General features: G+C 46.2%; 1 protein-coding gene across 3 annotated transcripts in view; it reads right to left on the bottom strand.

Annotated features, from left to right (window-relative positions):
* Window positions 1-22349, bottom strand: part of MTHFD1L (methylenetetrahydrofolate dehydrogenase (NADP+ dependent) 1 like) — a 148852-nt gene that overhangs the window by 85308 nt on the left and 41195 nt on the right. For all 3 annotated transcript variants that reach the window (XM_069955376.1, XM_069955374.1, XM_069955373.1), the window contains 10 exons: window positions 21036-21109; window positions 20857-20954; window positions 20104-20277; window positions 17557-17693; window positions 11454-11500; window positions 9940-10047; window positions 9235-9309; window positions 3539-3641; window positions 1739-1815; window positions 431-571 (listed from right to left, as the gene is read on the bottom strand). In XM_069955376.1, the coding sequence (XP_069811477.1) occupies window positions 431-571; window positions 1739-1815; window positions 3539-3641; window positions 9235-9309; window positions 9940-10047; window positions 11454-11500; window positions 17557-17693; window positions 20104-20277; window positions 20857-20954; window positions 21036-21109 (1034 nt within the window). The remainder of the gene's footprint in view (window positions 1-430; window positions 572-1738; window positions 1816-3538; window positions 3642-9234; window positions 9310-9939; window positions 10048-11453; window positions 11501-17556; window positions 17694-20103; window positions 20278-20856; window positions 20955-21035; window positions 21110-22349) is intronic.

Genomic DNA, 22349 nt, shown 5'->3' with positions numbered 1-22349 from the left:
CTTGTTTTTCAACATGTTGAAAAACAAGCGACTGCTACGATCAGCCGACATGAACGATGTCGGCTGATCGTTGCACTCTATTCCACGGGAAGAATATCATTCGTAGCGGCCGATATCGTCCGAATACGGACGATATTGCTCCTCTAAACGACCCGTGGAATAGGGCCATTAGTGTAGTACTGATACTAATGTACATGCACCTGAACAGAGCAAGATGCACCATCAATAACCGACCATGGAGAGATGTCATGCTGTTTCTGGAAGATATCATCCATGATGTATAACATAGTATGCAGCACTTTGCTATTCATTATAATCTTACATATTAGTGGGCTCAGTAGAAAGCTCGGCTTCACTAACCCACCTGGCATACACCCAACATACATGAAGCATAGCTGAGCTGTGATGAAACATGAAGAGTAACTCTTACCAGGTCTTCTGCGGTCACAGGCTGTCCTTTTCTGTCACTGGCGACCACCATCCTCCCAAATCTTTCCTTCATATCATGCAGGTTGTTGGTTAGGGCGAGAATAGCCATGATCTCACTTGCTACAGCAATGTCAAACTGGGCCTGCAGATAAATATTACATAAGGAAACATAATGTAAGCTGTGCTGTTCAAAATGACGACCTCTTCCATAACAAACTGGAGATATTTTCTTTATGATATATTTTCTATGAGAACATTTTAGAGTGTTGCTTTTGTTAGTCTGTTTACAATACGGTGCAAAAACTTATTTCCTTTAAGTGCCCATATACTTTACTCAAAAGTCAGGGAGTTTTGCCAACATGCCCGGACAGCCAAATCTGGAGAACTACATGTTTGAATGTAAGGTGTAATGAAGACCTTCCAACTCAACTCTCCCGAGAGATGATGGGGGAGAGAGAAGGAACAGTCACGTTGAATTTCCACTACCCGACCTTTGTGTTCTCCAAGAGATAAGCTGCCACCATTATCTGGCAACAGCTTACCCCTAGTCCTCTCCCTTCTCAAAACATAAAAGTTCTTGGGGAGATTTTTTTGGTCCTCAATCTGGTCAGTGACTTTCGTTAACGAAACCAGGAGTGGATCCAAGCGCATATTTGGCAGGTGGAAATATGAGCTCAGAGTCTTTTCCAATAATCAGATCAAACATAAGATTTATAAGTGAGAGGGCAAAGTGTAATCTCCAGGATTAAAGGAAAGATCCCCCTGAGGATTGAAGAATCTGTCCCCTGAAAATTCCCGTTAGAATAACTTTACCACATTTTAGATTCTTTCAAGTCGGGAGCAAATTCTTGTTTACTTTGCTGCCCAAATTATAATGTGATTCTTACACGTCCTTCTGGAGGTTAGGCATAAAAGAAACAGAAACCGCACAAGAATGGAGGGCTAAAATTAAGTTTATTTGCACCACAGAAATGTGTCAACACAAACTACATTCGCGACTCGCACGACCCCGGGCGACACACTCGCACGACCCCGGGCGACACACTCGCAAGACCCCGGGCGACACACTCGCAAGACCCCGGGCGACACACTCGCAAGACCCCGGGCGACACACTCGCAAGACCCCGGGCGACACACTCGCAAGACCCCGGGCGACACACTCGCAAGACCCCGGGCGACACACTCGCAAGACCCCGGGCGACACACTCGCAAGACCCCGGGCGACACACTCGCAAGACCCCGGGCGACACACTCGCAAGACCCCGGCGACACACTCGCAAGACCCTGGGCGACACTACTTTGGTCATACCTGGCGGGAACATCCTTTCTCAGTGTTCGCTTGTCCTACAGTGATTTTCCTAAGATATCGATCATTTGTGTCCACCACTATAAACCAGACAAGACACTTGTAAGGAAAAATAAAAACATATCCAAAAGGAAGATGAAGCACCACAGAAGCGACACTGAGACACTGTATACACATCTGCTCCCTCCAGCTTCACTGCATCACTGGTCTCCTATGATGTTGATTCTTTTAAACTTTTGCACCTACTGCGGTAACTTTTTGCATACAGTTTAGTAATATCCTTTCCATCTTGATCTTTTTGGACGCTAAGATATTTATCTGTAAATGTTTCTGGTTCACCCTCCTTCCTTCCAGTTCATTATTAGCTACTTTTGTTGGAAAACACATTTGGTGTCACTGTCTCTGCACTTTAGTTATATGGGAGGGGGTGAGCCTACCTGCCTCCAGCACCGGCATCGTACCAACCTGTCCCCACAGTGTGGCTGCTTCCAGGCTCGTGACACTGAAAGGAGAAGTCCAGCGAAAATTTTTATTTAAGTATTTTATTGCCCCAAAAAAGTTATACAAATCCCCAGTATACACTTATTGCAGGAAATGCACATAAAGGGCTTTGTTCCCTGCACTTACTACTGCATCAAGGCTTCACTTCCTGGATAACATGGTGATGTCACTTCCTGGATAACATGGCGATGTCACTTCCTGGATAACATGGTGATGTCACTTCCTGGATAACATGGTGATGTCACTTCCTGGATAACATGGTGATGTCACTTCCTGGGTAACATGGTGATGTCACTTCCTGGGTAACATGGTGATGTCACTTCCTGGGTAACATGGTGATGTCACTTCCTGGGTAACATGGTGATGTCACGACTCCCAGAGCTGTGCGGGCTGTGGCTGCCAGAGAGGATGATGGCAGGGGGATGCTCAGTGTCCCTCCAGTGTCCTGTGTCCCTCAGTGTCCCCCTGCCATCATCCTCTCCAGCAGCCACAGCCCGCACAGCTCTGAGAATCAGGGCGTGACATCACCATGTTATCCAGGAAGTGACATCACCAAGTTATCCAGGAAATGACATCACCAAGTTATCCAGGAAGTGACATCACCAAGTTATCCAGGAAGTGACATCACCAAGTTATCCAGGAAGTGAAGCCTTGATGCAGTAGTAAGTGCAGGGAAAAAGCACTATATAAGCATTTCCTGTAATAAGTGTATATTGGGGATTTGTATAACTTTTGGGGGGCAATGTAATACTTAAATAAAAATTTTCGCTTGACTTCTCCTTAAAGGCCTGTTAAGCCAATCAGAGGCTGCAGCCAAAATCTTCCTATGCTGCTGACTGGCTGAGGGGGCCTGTGACGTCACAACAGAGCCCGGAAGCTATAGCTAGAAATTCAGGGTCCTTTTACACACAAATTATCTGACAGATATTGAAGCCGAAGAAAAGGGGAGAAATCTCAGTCTTTCCTTTATGTCCCGTTCTCTGTTTGGCTGGGTGGGTTTTAGGACCCAGAAGTGGCTGCACAGTGGGATGGTGGTAAGTGTGATTAATTCTATAAAAACCCATCTCTGGGCAGATGTTTAAAAATGGCCCTCACCCTGAATAACTCCAAGATATTTTATTTGAATTCAGTTTAAATCCCTGCTGCTCCTGCGACACCACCGGGGCCCCTTGTGGGCTGTGTATACCTGTCTGTATACCAAGCTAACCCTCCAGCGTCGGAGTATACAGTTCAAGGACTACAGGACAATCTAAATGAAACTGGTGACACCCCCTTAAATTCTGCTGCCACCCAATGTGTTACCTCTTTGCCAAGTTATTGTAGAAGGATCAATGTCCAAGCGAACAAATCTGCTGATCTCCTCTGTAGTCAATGATCCAGGGTCAGTCTTGTCAATTCCTATTCTCTAAATAGAAAAAAAAAATCATGATACATCAAGGGCACATTATAGTTAGAATGCCTGGAACAAGAAAGACAGATAGTACTCAACCTACAGTGTTGCAGATAAAGCCTGCCAGTGACTTGTTTACATCAGCCGTCTCAGAAGGAAGGAGGGAAGAGGGGAAGAGAGAGATAAGCTCTCACACAGATATTTGTGTCTTAAAGCAGCAGCTGAGAACTGGGGGAAGGAGACTGAATAATAACAAGTATGGAAGGAATTGTAAGTCTCATCATGGGCAGCAACATATCAGAAGTTATGTTTGAGTGGAATACCCCTTTAAGTCAGAATATTTAGCCTTATACAATCCAATAAACAAGCTGATTAAAGTATAAGAAAAGTAAAACTCCTGTGTATTCCTTGTATTCCCAAGTTTCTAAAGTTCACTAGGTAAGATCAACAAATCTGTGAAGAGTTCCCCGAGAGAGATAGGAGCTTCTAACAGGCCGCACACATGGAGCCAGTTTTATACTCTGCCAGCACTATTTTTGCTGAGGATTAGAGAGCGGAGCACTTGAGAAAGACGGCCGCGACCTCCAGCCTGGGGATGATTAATATTTCTCTCCCTAGAAAATCTCTTACTAATGTACGGTCACCCTCCTTATTTAACACATTCCACATGGAAAAACAAACGCTCTTAAAATATTAGACAACTAGAAACCAAAGTCTTGTATTCCCATTATTTAGGAGAGCATATGGTTTCAATAGGGGGGGAAAAAATAATAAACCAAATGGAAGGCAACTTCCTATAAGAATCGCAGCATCCAAAAATGTCCGACTATTGCAGAAAGATTCTCCTGCTGTTCCCACCTTCTTGGCTTTACGTACAATGTAGAGAAGAGGGACATCAAATACTAAGGCTCTTGTACAATTTTTGAAAGAAGATTATTAGGGTGGGTGCAGGAACATGAAGAACCTCTACTTACCTGTCCCTGCACCCCTGCTCTACATATAGCTGACGCTGGCCTCCTGCAGCTAGGGCCGTAAGGTTGAAGCAGCAGGAGAAAGGGCCGTGATGTACCAGGATGCTAGCCGAAAATTACATTTGGTGGCCGTCCAGGAGCGGTGACAGTGGTGCTATGGGAACGGGGGATGTCTGCACAGGGACAGATACACTTTCTTTTTTTATATTCACACCTGTGACTTTTTATTTTTGTGGGACTTCTCCTTTAAAGTGTACTTGTTGGAAAAGCGGTTGCGGCTACTCCATATACTCTATTTTTAAATGTCAATGTTGAAGTCAATATCATACATACGGCCTCCCTTCTCTTATTTTGAACAGAGAAAAGACCAAACAAAGGAAGTCCCGGTCCTTTGTGCAGGTTGTATATCAGCTGAGGCGAATTATATTATTAACTTGTGCTAATTATATCATCAGCTCTGCGGCTTACTAGGAGACAATGCTCTGTGTTATGTATAACATCACTGTATGGTTGAAGGGGTTTTAGTGCTGTGTGACAGGAGAGCTGACCATACAATGCAAGCACCCCCAGGATTCTCTGCTACTGAATGTGGACGCGCAGCAGCTGTATACATGCACAGTGAGGGGAGACACCTAATGGCCATATGTATAATTGAAACATAGAAGACATTGAAAAATAGATAACCTAAAAAAATTTAAGTATATTGCACAACTGCAATCACAACCCCTGTTGATTTCTTAAACAATTTTCCACGACAGTGCCTCTTTGAAGTGTACCGAAACTTTAGAGGGGGTTATCAAGGATAAGAAAAAAATGCACAGCTACTTTCTTGCACAAACGACACAACCTGATTTTGCAAGTCTGGATAATCCCTTTAAAACAAACCTCTGATAAGTCTCTGAAGTTTGGACCAGTGTGGGTCCAGGAGCGGAGACCCCCTATCTATCACACAGAGCGTGCCATGTAGACTGGGTCATTCACTAAGCCTTAAATTGTATTGATGTCTGAAATTAAAGGGCAAATCCTGTGATAAAAAATGTAATAATAAACTGGTGCCGGTAAGTGCCAGAGATTTGTAATTTACTTGTATTAAAAAAATCTCCAGTCTTCCAGTACTTATCAGCTGCTGTATGCACTGCAGGAAGTGGTGTATTCTCTCCAGTCTGACACAGTGCTCTCTGCTGCCACCTCTGTCCATGTCAGGAACTGTCCAGAGCAGGAGAGGTTTTCTATGGGGATTTGCTGTTGCTCTGGACAGTTCCTGACATGGACAGAGGTGGCAGCAGAGAGCACTGTGTCAGACTGGAGAGAATACACCACTTCCTGCAGGACATACAGCAGCTGATAAGTACTAGAAAACTGGAATTTTTTTAATAGAAGTATATGTCAAGTCTCGGGCACTTTCTGACACCAGCTGATTTGAAAGAAGAACATTTTTGCTGGAGTACCCCTTTAACTGTAGTTTGACAGCACCTAGAGGGGGAAAGCAGCTCTGGAGAACACACTGCAGTTTATTCGTGTTCACATTAGGCAAAGAACATTGCAGAGAATATTACATTCTTATTTCTTACGGACACAAAGTTGTAGGAAAGCTGGCAGCGCTGCTGCCCCGGAGGGTCTGTGACATCACTCCGAGCGCTGGGTCTGTGACATCACTCCGAGCGCTGGGTCTGTGACATCACTCCGAGCGCTGGGTCTGTGACATCACTCCGAGCGCTGGGTCTGTGACATCACTCCGAGCGCTGGGTCTGTGACATCACTCCGAGCGCTGGGTCTGTGACATCACTCCGAGCGCTGGGTCTGTGACATCACTCCGAGCGCTGGGTCTGTGACATCACTCCGAGCGCTGGGTCTGTGACATCACTCCGAGCGCTGGGTCTGTGACATCACTCCGAGCGCTGGGTCTGTGACATCACTCCGAGCGCTGGGTCTGTGACATCACTCCGAGCGCTGGGTCTGTGACATCACTCCGAGCGCTGGGTCTGTGACATCACTCCGAGCGCTGGGTCTGTGACATCACTCCGAGCGCTGGGTCTGTGACATCACTCCGAGCGCTGGGTCTGTGACATCACTCCGAGCGCTGGGTCTGTGACATCACTCCGAGCGCTGGGTCTGTGACATCACTCCGAGCGCTGGGTCTGTGACATCACTCCGAGCGCTGGGTCTGTGACATCACTCCGAGCGCTGGGTCTGTGACATCACTCCGAGCGCTGGGTCTGTGACATCACTCCGAGCGCTGGGTCTGTGACATCACTCCGAGCGCTGGGTCTGTGACATCACTCCGAGCGCTGGGTCTGTGACATCACTCCGAGCGCTGGGTCTATCCCCTCCAGCCGCCTCCAGCTTGCAGTGAAAGTGATACAGTCCACAGGTAGGATTATTACATGGTAATTTAGTATATTAGATATAGGGACAGGATATGGGGATTAGAACTGACACATTAAAATAAACTGGAAATACATATTACCTACCACAATACACATTTCTTTCAAACATTTGTCACCAGCCATGTCAGTGAGGTCATTGTACGGGGATAATTGAAAGCAGAACACTAAATCATTAGTCGCTGACTACACCTCTCTGCCATTCAGCATGTGACACACCCTGGTCTCCTTATAATAAGGCAGAACCCCATATCCTGGCAATCCATCCGATATTAGCTACACTACTGCCCCCTGCTGGCCAGATGGAAAGACTGCGTACACTTCAGTCCATTACCCTTTACCGAAAGGAAGAGTTCCAATGTACAAAACTCATCTAAGGAAAAAAAAAAAAAAAAAAAAAAAAAAGGTATTGTCCGGTTCTTACTCCCATCCAGCAGTTCCATTACATGTAAAAACATGTGAGTCTTAAAGGGGAAATCGGATGATTTTTTTTTAAAAATAAACTGGTGCCAGAAAGTTATTTGTCTAATACAGATTTGTAATTTGCTTCTATTTTAAAAAATCTCTGGTCTTCCAGTACTTATCAGCTGCTGTATGTCCTGCAGGAAGTGGTGTATTCTCTCCAGTCTGACACAGTGCTCTCTGCTGCCACCTCTGTCCATGTCAGGAACTGTCCAGAGCAGAAGAGGTTTTATATGGGGATTTGCTGCTGCTCTGAACAGTTCATTACATGGACAGAGGTGGCAGCAGAGAGCACTGTGTCAGACTGGAGAGAATACACCACTTCCTGCAGGACATACAGCAGCTGATAAGTACTGGAAGACTTGAGATTATTAAATACAAGTAAATTAAAAATCTGTATAACTTTATGAAACCAGTTTATTTGAAAAAAAAAAAAAAAAAAAGTTTACACCAGAGTACCCCTTTAAAAATATGAATTTTACATTTGTTCTTTAACAAAACACAAAGTACCTGCCATATCCACTAAAAAGAAATGACCGGTACTTATAGTTGGTGATCCCCCTAATCCTGGCCAGCTTTATTTCCTCTCAGCTCTTCATTCCCCTGTAGGTGATGTCTCTGTCGTGCCCCCCAGTATAGGTCACCCCCTCCAGTATAGATCACCCCCCCCCCAGTATAGGTCACCCCCTCCAGCCCCCCCCAGTATAGGTCACCCCCTCCAGTATAGGTCACCCCCTCCAGTATAGGTCACCCCCTCCAGTATAGGTCACCCCCTCCAGTATAGGTCACCCCCTCCAGTATAGGTCACCCCCTCCAGCCCCCCCAGTATAGGTCACCCCCTCCAGTATAGGTCACACCCTCCAGCCCCCCCCAGTATAGGTCACCCCCTCCAGTATAGGTCACCCCCTCCAGTATAGGTCACCCCCTCCAGCCCCCCCCCCAGTATCGGTCACCCCCCCCCCAGTATAGGTCACCCCCTCCAGCCCCCCCCCGTATAGGTCACTCCCTCCAGTATAGGTCACCCCCTCCAGCCCCCCCCCCCAGTATAGGTCACCCCCCCCAGTATAGGTCACCCCCTCCAGCCCCCCCCCCCCCCCCGTATAGGTCACCCCCTCCAGCCCCCCCCCCCCCCAGTATAGGTCACCCCCTCCAGCCCCCCCCCCCCCCCCCAGTATAGGTCACCCCCTCCAGCCCCCCCCCCCCCAGTATAGGTCACCCCCTCCAGCCCCCCCCCCCCCCAGTATAGGTCACCCCCTCCAGTATAGGTCACCCCCTCCAGCCCCCCCAGTATAGGTCACCCCCTCCAGTATAGGTCACCCCCTCCAGCCCCCCCAGTATAGGTCACCCCCTCCAGTATAGGTCACCCCCTCCAGCCCCCCCAGTCTCGGTCACCCCCTCCAGTATAGGTCACCCCCTCCAGCCCCCCCCCAGTATAGGTCACCCCCTCCAGTATAGGTCACCCCCTCCAGCCCCCCCCCCCAGTATAGGTCACCCCCTCCAGTATAGGTCCCCCCCTCCAGCCCCCCCCAGTATAGGTCACCCCCTCCAGTATAGGTCCCCCCCTCCAGCCCCCCCCAGTATAGGTCACCCCCTCCAGTATAGGTCCCCCCCTCCAGTATAGGTCCCCCAGTATAGGTCCCCCAGTATAGGTCACCCCCTCCTGCCCCCCAGTATAGGTCACCCCCATTCTCCTGGTGACAGTGAATCCTGGAAGATCAGATAATTATGACATAATCCATAGTTATCGGAGAAACCATTGAACGGCTACATAACAATACACGAGTAGCTTACCCGTAATCGAGCAATCTGGATGGGAGAAAACTTCCGCACTCCATTAATAGTCGGAACAAGACGATTATATAAAGCCTGAAAAACAAGACTGGGGTTAAATGTCATAAAATTGTGTTACAGCAGAAAGATTATAACATTGTTCAGGTCCTGAGTGTTCAGACCGTGAATGACCAGAAGAACGAGCGGGTACAGACATGGGCGCCGCTCGCCTCTCTCCCGCCTCTGTATGTGATTGAGACGGCCCCATAGAAAAAAAAAAAAGGGCCCTATTCCACGGGACGATTATCGTTCGCATAATCGTTAACGATAAACGATACAAACGACCGCTATTGCAAAAGACCTGAAATCATTCACCCATTTACATGGAACGATAATCGTTACTATTGATTGTTCTTGCGGTCGTCTTGTCGTCGCTTTTGCGAACGACGTCTTATACAATGTGAACGATTTGCGAACGAGCAATGATAAAAATAGGTCAAGGTCTTATTAAACGAATAACGATTTCTCGTTCGATCATTAACTGCTATTCAACCGAACGATTATCGTTAAGATTCGAACGACTTAACGATAATCTGAACGATAATCGTCCCGTGGAATAGGGCCCTAAGTGTCACAAAGTGAAAGTAACGTCTATCAGATTAGTAATGAAGCTTAGTACATAGGTGTACATAGGTGTCCCATCCCCCCACATTGCGCCATAGTCACCTTGTCAGACTGGGTGTTCTCATGCAGGATCCTTGCGTCTATGGCGGCCGCCAGAAGGTTATTGGCCGCCGTGATGGCATGGATGTCGCCAGTCAAGTGCAAGTTAAACTGTAAAGCAGAAAGAACATCACTATACCCGGACGTCATGGCACAGGCCAGAACGGCCACAACGCTCAGCATTCAGGAATTATTTCGCTTTAGTGGTTCAAGTGAATACAAGTTAAAAAAATTCAGACCAAGAAAATGAAATAACCGGAAAGATAAAATGGCATTTACAGGGTGTCTGAATGAGAGGATAGTCCACAGTACACGGCTCCATAGGGTTATCCAGGAATAGGACAATGTAGCCGGGTGCTTCCAGAAACAGCCCCCACTCCTGTATTCAGGCTGGGGGTGTGTGTGTGTGTGTGGGGGAAATGAATTGAGCAGAGCTGTAATACCACACACAACCTGAGGACAAGGATGGCGCTGTTTCTGGAGGAAATCATATGTTTTTCTAATCCTCGATAACCACTTTACGGTTAATCAGGGAAGTTCTGTGATCACTTTAAGGCTATGTACAGACTTTCCGCCCGGGTCACGGAATGGCCGGTCTTAGAAAAGATCATCCCGGACGGTATTGCAGTACCAGCCGGATGATCTCTAACCCCGCTGAATTCTGATGCGCCCGCATCAGAATTCCCCACTGCACACAATGGAGCGTGCAGACGATTGCTGGAAAAAGATCTGCACAGCACAGAAAGTCTCAGATCCCTATTGATTTCTGGATTACTTTATAATATAGTTAAAAGAATAATGGAGGGGGGGGGGGTTAATCCTAATAGGTTTCACAAAAATGTGATTGTTAAGGGGAACTAAGGTGAAAAGTTTTCTCTCTCTAATAAACTGGTGTCAGAAAGTTATATAGATTTGTAATTTACTTCTATTTAAATATCTTCAATTGTCCAGTACTTATCAGCTGCTGTGAGTCCTGCAGAAGTGGTGTATTCTCTCCAGTCTTACTCAGTGCTCTCTGCTGCCACCTCTGTCCATGTCAGGAACTGTGCAGACCAGGAGAGGTTTTCTATGGGGATTTGCTGCTGCTCTGGACAGTTCCTGACATGGACAGAGGGGGCAGCAGAGAGCACTGTGTCAGACTGGGGAGATACAGCAGCTGAAAAGTACTGGAAGACTGGAGATTTTTAAATAGAAATAAATTACAGATCTATATAAAACTTTCTGTACCAGTTGATATGAAAGAAAAAAAGCGTACCCCTTTAAATAAAAATGAAATTATTTTGATGGAGTTTTTCTTGGAAATTTTCATTTAGTGAGTATTCTAGGCCACACAACAAACCTTCTAGTCTGAGGGGTACAGCCCATGTGCGGACCACCCCAACACACATCTTTCGGCCGACTTCAGCCCTTTATTCAGAAGTAATTGGAAAATAAATAAATATAGGAGTAAGCGACCCGTGTGCGAGAAGATGAACTTATAGTCAGAAAAACAGGCGGAATATTGTTTTAGCCCATACCTCTTCCATAGGAATAACTTGAGCGTATCCACCCCCTGCTGCTCCACCTAAAACATGAAGAGGGTCACTCATGAGACCACGACTGCCTTCACCTCACACGCTGCACTTCACAACATTTCTCAGAGAGACGGTCAGTAAGATCCATGGCTGACCGCCCGGCAGGGATTATACACCAGCGCAACTAGCGCTCCTATGGAGAAGTGGCAGCAACTACACCAGCTCAGTCAGCCGATACCACTGATTTATATAAGCCAGACATGCGTTCTGCTACACAAACCACAACAAGGGGACCTGTCACTCAAAGGGAAGGGGAGAAAAGGGCATTTAGAGAGGGCAAACAGAGGAATGACCAGCTGTAGTCTAGGATAAAAAAAATAATAATTCTTTGAAATTAACTGGTGCCAGAAAGTGCCAGAAATTTGTAATTTACTTTTATATAAAAAAAATCCTCCAATTTTCCAGTACTGCTGCTGTATGTGCTGCAGGAAGTGGTTTATTTTTTCCAGTCTGACACAGTGCTCTCTGCTGCCACCTCTGTCCATGTCAGGAACTGTCCAGAGCAGCAACAAATCCCCATAGAAAACCTCTCCTGCTCTGCACAGTTCCTGACATGGACAGAGGTGGCAGCAGAGAGCACTGCGTCAGACTGGAAAGAATACACCACTTCCTGCAGGACATACAGCAGCTGATAAGTACTGGAAGATTGGAGATTTTTTTTTTTTTTTTTTACAGAAGTAAATCTTTATAACTTTCTGCCAACAGTTTTGCTGAACTACAACTTTAAGCAGGCACATTAAACTTCTAATGTCAGTGCACCACTCAAAACACTTTACTAGATGGATTAGGATTCGGGCAGGATGTGGTGGATACGTTTTATGCTATTTATAGAGACAGACATCAAATTCTCATGGCACCAGAAAGCTGGATGACACGAAGGAGGAGTGAGGCCATAAAACAGCAGCACTCACACAGCACTGACTTGCATCATAGTTTGTATGAATACCAATACACAACCATGGGTGGAAGAAGGGGTTTTCTACTTACCCATAAAAAAGCTCTGATCAAAAATACATTTCAATGTAAGATAGGCATACGGCACTACCTGTTGGAGGGAGCAACCGCACTGTGTGGCCGCGTGCTCAGACCCAGTTCAGCTGGTGGTGCTCAATTGACCCAACACTCTTCATATAACATAGTCCACAGAAACCCGAATGTCAAGGCACTCACCACAGCTTCTTAACCCTTTAAGGACATGGCCCATTTTCGTTTTTACGTTTTCGTTTTTTCCTCCTTGTGTTTAAAAGGTCATAGCACTTGCATTTTTCCACCTAGAAACCCCCATGACCCCTTATTTTTTGCGTCACTAATTGTACTTTGCAATTACAGGCTGAATTTTTGCATAAAGTACACTGCGAAACCAGAAAAAAATTCGAAGTGTGGTGAAATTGAAAAAAAAAACGCATTTCTTTTATTTGGGGGAAATGTGTTTTTACGCCATTCACCCTGGGGTAAAACTGACTTGTTATGCATGTTCCTCAAGTCGTTACGATTAAAACGATATATAACATGTATAACTTATATTGTATCTGATGGCCTGTAAAAAATTCAAACCGTTGTTAACCAATATACGTTCCTTAAAATCGCTCCATTCCCAGGCTTATAGCGCTTTTATCCTTTGGTCTATGGGGCTGTGCGAGGTGTCATTTTTTGCGCCATGATGTGATCTTTCTATCGGTACCTTGATTGCCCATATACGTCTTTTTGATCGCTTTTTATTACATTTTTTCTGGATTTGATGCGACCAAAAATGCGCAATTTTGCACTTTGGGATTTTTTTGCGCTGACGCCGTTTACCGTACGAGATCAGGAATGTGATTAATTAATAGTTCGGGCGATTACGCACGCGGCGATAGCAAACATGTTTATTTATTTATTTATTTGTTTACTTTTATTTAAAACCTGGGAAAAGGGGGGTGATTCAGACTTTTATTAGTGGAGGGGGCTTTTTACTATTAACAACACTTTATTTTTTTTTTTTACACATATACTAGAAGCCCCCCTGGGGGACTTCTAGTATATACACTTGGATCTCTCATTGAGATCTCTGCAGCATAGATATGCTGCAGAGATCCATGAGATCGGCACTCGTTTGCTTTCGGCTGCTGCAGCCGGAAGTAAACGAGTGCCGAGCCGAGGACGGCGCCATCTTGGACGCGTCCCCGGCCGGCATCAGTAACGGAGATCGCTCCTCCGGGACAAGGTCCCGGAGGAGCGATCTCCCCCACTAGACACCAGGGAAACGTTGCCTCCGGTAATCGGAGGCAGCTGTCAACTTTGACAGCTGCCTCCGATTAGCTAATTAGCGGGCACGGCGATCAGACCGTGCCCGCTAATAGCGGCGGTCCCGGGCTACTCGCGGCACCCGGGATCGCGGCACTTCAAAGCGGGGCCGCCGCGCGGCCCCGCTTTGAAGTGCAAGTGAGGACATAGGACGTACCGGTACGTCCTATGTCCTTAAGAGGTTAATCAAGTTCGCTTGCTTTATTCACATATAACACGGATACATAGATGCAGACAGGTGAACGGGCGACAGCCTGTTTCACATGCTTCACTCGCACGCTTCCTCTCAGCCCTGACGTCACTACGTTACACAGTCCTTTTAAAGACGTAACAAATTCCTTCGTGACAAACAGGACTATGATCAAGGCATCACGTTCCAGTGGAATTCCAGACGGGGAAAACGCACCAGGAAACCGCGTGCACAACGAAAGCAGTCTGAATACTGGACCACAGACTCCGGCTCAGATTCAAGTGGCGAACTGGACTGTCCAACAACGAGCTCCGGCAACCCTGTGGTTGTTGAGGGTAACCCCCCTTTAGGAGGAGGACGAGGAGGGGGCGCCAGAGGAAGGCCCAGCACGAGGTGTAAAAAGGAAGCATGTTTCCTGGCAACTATAGGATCCGATGCTCCTCTACTTAACACCACAGGTACTGAGAATGGGGAGGTTGGGGCTGTGATTAATTTAACAAACATAACACTAACAGATGGGTGTATTTCTTTGTTGACCAAGGGCTTAAATTTTTGTTTGGGTTCTGATTTTGATTTTACACAGTTTCAGTTAGAATTGCATAGCGGTATAAGAAAGTTAAATTTAAAAAAATATTTCTTCAATAAACCACAACTAGTTGATCAGGAGACACCCATAGCAGAACAACCTGTATATGTAGGCCCTTTGGGCTTTAGCCTCAGTCCACACTTTGACCCTCAGGATAAAGAGATACTGACTACACTTATGGAACTACAGGGCATCGCTCCCGATGAACACACTCAGGAGGAGATTTTTAGAGGTTCAGTACAGTCTACATTTAATCCTCCCTTGTCCCCCGGCTCACTTTTAGATCAGTTTGAACGTAATGTATTGCGTGAGGTCAAGTCTTTGATCTACCCGCAGGTAGAGAAAAACTTGTCAGAAGCCGAATTATCGGCACTGAAATGGTTAAAATCTAGGAAAGACATTATAGTGAAGCCGGCGGACAAGGGGGGCAATGTGGTTCTGTTAACTGAAGAATATTATGTGGAAGAAGCCATGCGTTTGCTTGGGGATGGGACCACATATGAAAAATTGAGTAGTGACCCGACAATGGGATATCTTACTAAGCTTAGATCCCTATTAAGACAGGGGGTGGAGAATGGGTTTATGCGCAAAAAATTTGCTGAGAAACTTATGGTGGAGTTCCCTAGCAAGCCCTATTGGTATTGGATCCCCAAGGTCCATAAATCGATGGAGCGTCCTCCGGGACGACCCATCGTTGCGGGCCGGGGTTCGGTTACAGAACCGGTATCAAAATACCTTGATTGGCTATTACGCCCACTGTTAAAAGGTGTCCCCTCCTTCCTACGGGATACCAAAGACCTGTTAGCTATATTGGATCAGTTTGAGTGGTCAGAGGGATTGTCATTGGCAAGTGTTGACGTCGAGAGCCTGTACACCCGCATCCCGCAGGATGCCGGTGTGCAGGCTGTGCGACGTCGACTCCTACATGGTGGAAGATGTGAACCTAAATTTGCGGGGTATGTTTGTGAGCTACTGGGGTTTGTCCTCCACCATAATGCGTTCCAGTTCGCTGGCCAATGGTTTGGCCAGCGGGCTGGAACAGCGATGGGGACGCCAGTGGCACCTACTTTCGCAAATTTATACTTAGCTGAACTGGAAGATGAAGTTATCTTTAATGTACAAAACCCCTTCATATCTAAGATTGCCTTGTATCTAAGATATATAGATGACGTGCTGTTGGTGTGGGCGGAATCAGAAAACGAGTTTAATCAATTTGTTCAATACATCAATGTCAATACATACAATATGTCATTTACAGCCATTTATGGTGATAAAAAACTTGATTTTTTAGATGTACATTTGGATCTCCAACAGGGAGAACTAAAAGTAACTGGTTACCGTAAAAGCACAGCCACAAACATGTTGTTAAACTATAAGAGCTATCACCCCCATCATGTAAAACAGTCAGTACCATATGGTCAGTTTCTACGCCTCCGTAGGATAAATAATTGTGAGGAGCAATATGAACAACAAGCCAACGATCTCAGTAAGAGACTACTGGACCGAGGGTATCCCAAAGAAGTCATTGATAAGGCTAGACTAAGAGCAGGGACACTTGAGCGTACCCAGTTGATATATCGGAGGAAGAATAGAGGAAGTAAAATGGATAGATTTGTCCTCTCTTTTAGACATAGTCCGATGGATAAAAAAGTGAGATCTATAATATACAGATATTGGAACTTACTGGAAGGTAAGGAATCACTACAGGAATATGTTAAAAGTAAACCCCTACTAGCATTTAAAAGATGTAGGAATATCCGTGATGAACTAGTTCAGGGACGTTTTAAAAATTCATTGGAGGTGAGACACATAAATACATGGTTGGGTCACAAAAAGTTAGAAGGAAATCATAAATGTGGCCATTGTAGTTTCTGTGGACATCTAAATGAGAGTTATACAGTGCGGCTAGGTGGTCTAACATGGCAGGTGCGTGATTTTATCACTTGCCGCACGGCATTTGTGGTTTACACACTTCTATGTAGCTGCGGTTTCTATTATATTGGGAAGACCACCCGCCCACTGTATAAACGATTTGCCGAACACGTACGCTCTCTGAGAACAGGTAAAGGCTGTCCGAGAGTAATCTCACATATGCGCACAGTGCACGGTGGTAATCCGTCTGAACTGCGCTTTATGGGCTTATTGCAGGTTAAGAACTCCCCAGTAGGAGGCGGTAGAGACAATAGGCTAATTAAAAAGGAAACTGAGCTGATCTTAAAGACGGAAGCACTCGGACCATTGGGTCTGAATGATCGCTCCGATCTTCATGGCTATTACTAATTGCCATCACTGCTGTAAGTTATGCAACGTTCTATGTTCTTTTAAATAAGTTATGTGTATTTTTAGATGTGTGTATTTATGTAGCAATCAATACGTCTTTAAAAGGACTGTGTAACGTAGTGACGTCAGGGCCGAGAGGAAGCGTGCGAGTGAAGCACGTGAAACAGGCTGTCGCCCGTTCACCTGTCTGCATCTATGTATCCGTGTTATATGTGAATAAAGCAAGCGAACTTGATTAAGAAGCTGTGGTGAGTGCCTTGACATTCGGGTTTCTGTGGACTATGTCAAAAATACATTTAGCGCCTGTTCACACTGAGAAAGTTGTTCAAACTGAGAAAATTTGTAAGCGGAGCCCACGCCATGGAGTATACTTACCTATCCCGTAATGACGCTCCCAGGTACAGCTGACAGCTGCTGGTGTCCTGCAGATCTTCCAGCCACGTCGTCACCTACCTGGCCTGCTCAGCCAATCAGTGACAAGGGGCAGGACACACCTAGTCACTGACTGGCTGAGTGGGCGGATACATTGTACCTAAATGTTGTTATTCATGTACAATCTACTAAAATGCCCGGGATCCAAAACACTAGTGTGGACTGCGGCCAAACCAGAGACGACACGAGCAGTGACACCAAGTGGGAGCGGATTTCTTGTTTTCCAGTTAAGAAAACACATAAAAGGGGGGAGAAGAAGAAGGTCACAAAGTTACCTTTGACGCCAAATGTGGGTCCCTGCGAGGGTTGTCTCAGACATGCAAAAGAATTAATTTTTTTATGAGCCGTCAGGGCCTGTACTAATCCAATGGTCACCGTACTTTTTCCTTCCCCAAGGGGTGTCGGAGTTATTCTGAAAAACAAAAGCATGATGGGAAAAATTATGAAGGTCACAAATATCAACCATTAAAGGGGAACCATCAGCTGGCCAGACAAATCTACCCTGCTGCTATGTCCCTATTGCACAGGAGACGCCGAGGAGGAAGGGATGTCTCTTATAGTGTGCGCCCCCTATGGTATGTCTCGTATCTTCCTTCTCGATTTTGTTCCAATGCAGTTAGTCTTTTGCTTTATGGTGCGGTGAGACCGTTTGGAGCACTGCCTGCCCCCCAACGCCGATTCGGCCAACCCTATTCATAATTTTTAAAAAGAAGTGGGCCGGATCGGGGTTATAAGGGTCAGCAGTGCTCCTAACAGTCTTATAGGACCGTGGAGCAAACTACTAACTGCACCAGAACAGCACCGAGGAGGAAGGTAAGAGGCGCGCTATGAGGCGACGCGCTATGAGGCGACGCGCTATGAGGCGACGCGCTATGAGGCGACGCGCTATGAGGCGACGCGCTATGAGGCGACGCGCTATGAGGCGACGCGCTATGAGGCGACGCGCTATGAGGCGACGCGCTATGAGGCGACGCGCTATGAGGCGACGCGCTATGAGGCGACGCGCTATGAGGCGACGCGCTATGAGGCGACGCGCTATGAGGCGACGCGCTATGAGGCGACGCGCTATGAGGCGACGCGCTATGAGGCGACGCGCTATGAGGCGACGCGCTATGAGGCGACGCGCTATGAGGCGACGCGCTATGAGGGGACACGCTCTAAGGGACACGCTCTAAGGGACACGCTCTAAGGGACACGCTCTAAGGGACACGCTCTAAGGGACACGCTCTAAGGGACACGCTCTAAGGGACACGCTCTAAGGGACACGCTCTAAGGGACACGCTCTAAGGGACACGCTCTAAGGGACACGCTCTAAGGGACACGCTCTAAGGGACACGCTCTAAGGGACACGCTCTAAGGGACACGCTCTAAGGGACACGCTCTAAGGGACACGCTCTAAGGGACACGCTCTAAGGGACACGCTCTAAGGGACACGCTCTAAGGGACACGCTCTAAGGGACACGCTCTAAGGGACACGCTCTAAGGGACACGCTCTAAGGGACACGCTCTAAGGGACACGCTCTAAGGGACACGCTCTAAGGGACACGCTCTAAGGGACACGCTCTAAGGGACACGCTCTAAGGGACACGCTCTAAGGGACACGCTCTAAGGGACACGCTCTAAGGGACACGCTCTAAGGGACACGCTCTAAGGGACACGCTCTAAGGGACACGCTCTAAGGGACACGCTCTAAGGGACATCCCTTCCTCCTCAGCGTCTCCTGTGCAATAGGGAGATATCGGCAGGTTAGAATTGTGTAAATCTGATAGTTCCCCTGTGATATCACACCCTGTACCTTCTCAGGCAGTAATTCCCTGACGTGCTGCATTACTGCTGACAGCAATGAGGTGGCTATAAGGCGATCCCGCTCGGGCAGCACACATGGCTCTCATATAAACTGTTTATCATGACAAGAGAGAGAAATCGGCTATTATTCTGGCAAAAGATCCAAGAACTGCAAGGAATTTCCCTGTATCCATAAAGCCAAACCTGCAATGTGGGATAGACGGAATCTGTCAGAGGGTTTCACTACACCTCAGACGTCCTGGGATATTTCACTTTCTCTTGAGGTTTAGGTATCTGGAAATCACTTATCATAGCAAGACAATTCTTTGTTCTCTATAAAGCTTTACAGACCAAAATACACGTAAGAAATCCAGTATGTATGACACGTGCTAACATAACGCAGATCCATGTAAAACTACACAAAGACAGGAGTGGGAAAAATAGAATATTTGTCATAGCAGGATAAGCTGTCATACCTGTATTTTCTGCCATTATATAACTTGTATACAACATTTTTCACTAGATTTCTCCTTTCAGGCTTCAATTATAATTTTCAGTTGTCCCCAAGCGAATATGCGGGGACTATGTGGCATTCTACACACTCCAATCCTTCCCCCTAGATCTCTGTAGCACACCCTCAGAAGCATGTAGCATTATAGAGCAGTACTGCACAGTCTAAGCTGTAAAGCAAGCACTGGGGATCTAATACCTACACAGTAAATAATCTGTGCAGTGCCTGACACTAGCTCTCTCCAGTGTTTCCCTGCTTGCTCGTCCTCTTCCCCTCTACATAGACTTCTATGGGCGGCAAATGACAGATCCTTTAGGGAGATTCTAGTCTGTCCTGTAAACAAAACATGGATCTCAGGATCAGGAGAAGGAAAGCCGCCTGAAAGTGTGCAGAAAAAGCCTCTCTCTCTCATAGGGTGCAGTCATAACTTTCTTGTTATCACTAGTACTATTGATTGATGGATTTAATCTATTAAATGATCATAACCTTTACTATATAATTCAGAAAACAGGAAGACAAATCTTACCCAGCAACTAAGACGTATTTTCCATTCGGCTGTCCTTTTAACCTCTCCAGAAGAGACAGACGTACTTTGGCTTTAGTTCGGCCATACATTTCAATCTCATCTGTAAGTAATCCTATCTCCTTGGCAAGAACGTCGACAGATTTTGGATGCTGTCCTCTGGAAATCTCAATATCACTGGAAACATTAATACATACAGAATAGTCAGTAACTACAAGGCACAACCAGCAGATTATAGATGCATTTACATAGGGGAAAACAAAGAAATTATTATTGCTGTTACATAAAGGGAACCTGTCACCCCCGCACCTGGGGTAGAACCCACCCGACCTCTAATAGAGCCCCCCCATACCTACCCCCCTCCTGCCGATGCTGGCCCCACCGCGGAGAAATAGCCGCCTGCACACGATAAGTCTCATGTGCATAGGAAATTACTGCTCCAATAACTTCCTATGGACATCAGATTCATCTCTTCTAATTTGCATACTGGGTGTTCTTAGGGACCACAGGGCATGGAGGATGAGGGACTTCTAATGAATATCCATCTGGAGCTCTGCAGGGACATCACTCCGGAGCTCGTCACTGCAGAGCGCTGGATAAATATTCATTAGAAGGGGTGGACAGGCCGGCGGGGGAAGGGTTACCTTTATCCTCAGTGCCCCGCGCCCTATAGGGGCAGATCAGCAGGTTAGATGCATCTAACCCTAAAAGTGAACTATAATTCCTGTTACACAATAACACGGTAAATCTACATACCTGGGGACAGGGGAGAGCGGCTGCAACTTTAAACAATGAAGATTCCAGTTTTTGTATTTCTGAGCCTCGACCCATCTCTTACTGCTTTCTGCCAGATTCTGGGGAAAGACGACAAATCACAATGTGTCTACAGTCATAGACGGAGCAGAGTACATGAAACCATCACATGCTGTACTGACCTCCAGCCTCAGCGCAGCCGCCAGAGGGCCCACAGCCTGCCCGGGTAATCCATCGCTGCAAAGTTCAGAACCACCTGACCAGAAAGAAAAAAAAACTAAATGCAAAATGACTGAAGGCAATAATAACCACTAAGGTTAAATACAATATAAATGGAAAGAAACAGAGGTGACCACTTGATCCCAGAACACCAGGCAGATCTCCGGAATAGTTTCCAATGACTTCAATAAATATTTAGGATCACTTCTGTGCACAGCGATCCACAACGGACGCTTCCTTTCTATTAATCACAACCCCAGTTCAGTACCATTTCCCTAGAACACATGGATAGGTCCTATTTCTTTATATAAATTGAATATAAGTGGCTGCAAACATTTGGATGCTGTCTCTCAACATTAAAAGGGTTGTTCACCCCCAAATTTTTTTCTTTCAAATGAACTGGTCGAAGCAAGTGACAGAGATTTGTAAATTGCTTCTATTAAAAAAATCTCCCAAGTCTTCCAGTACTTATCAGCTGCTGTATGTCCTGCGGGAAGTGGTGTATTCTCTCCAGTCTGACACAGTGCTCTCTGCTGCCACCTCTGTCCATGTCAGGAACTGTCCAGAGCAGCAGTAAATCCCCATAGAAAACCTCTCCTGCTCTGCACAGTTCCTGACATGACACACTATAGCCAGTTTTGGATTAGGGCAGATTGATCATTCTGGGCCAAAACTCATCGTGGACTGAGATCATTGCTCCATAGGAAACAATTCCATAGGAGACTATGAGAAAGGTAAATCTGATAAACTGGCCTCTGTACTGATTGATATTAGTGCTAATACTGAGACATGTTAATAGATGATTGTCGGGTATTGATTTAAGGTTTAACAATAAAATCAATGGACTACAATGTTGACTCCCTTGGACCCTACACAAGTCATCCTCTATGTACAGGAATGTACCCCATGTATACTTGTTTACACCCCAAAACCCTCACACTGAATATCACAACATTCCTAACACTAAGGTTATAAAATATGTCAGAATGAGTTTCCTGGAAGCTATTAGGATTCTGGCGCCATCTAGTGGTAAGAAAATAGTAAGTCACAAAATGGTTGTTTCAGAATCAGCGCAATTATTAAAATAGTGACGTTTTCAAATCAGACTTAATAACAGACAAGGATGAGATTGGAAACATTTCTTCTATTTTATGCTTCAGTTTTATGTTTGGGTATTGTCATTTGTCTGTTAACCTCGGCACTTGGATCTAATTAGATGAGCTGCACCTCCTCCTAGCTTTATCAGTCTCACTTAGGGGGCCTTTACACATTTATCC

This window comes from Dendropsophus ebraccatus, chromosome 15 (genome assembly GCF_027789765.1).
Source record: "Dendropsophus ebraccatus isolate aDenEbr1 chromosome 15, aDenEbr1.pat, whole genome shotgun sequence".
NCBI classification, from domain to species: Eukaryota; Metazoa; Chordata; class Amphibia; order Anura; family Hylidae; genus Dendropsophus; species Dendropsophus ebraccatus.
The sequence above is the reverse complement of the archived record's forward strand: the minus strand, read 5'-3'. Positions and strand labels throughout refer to the sequence as shown.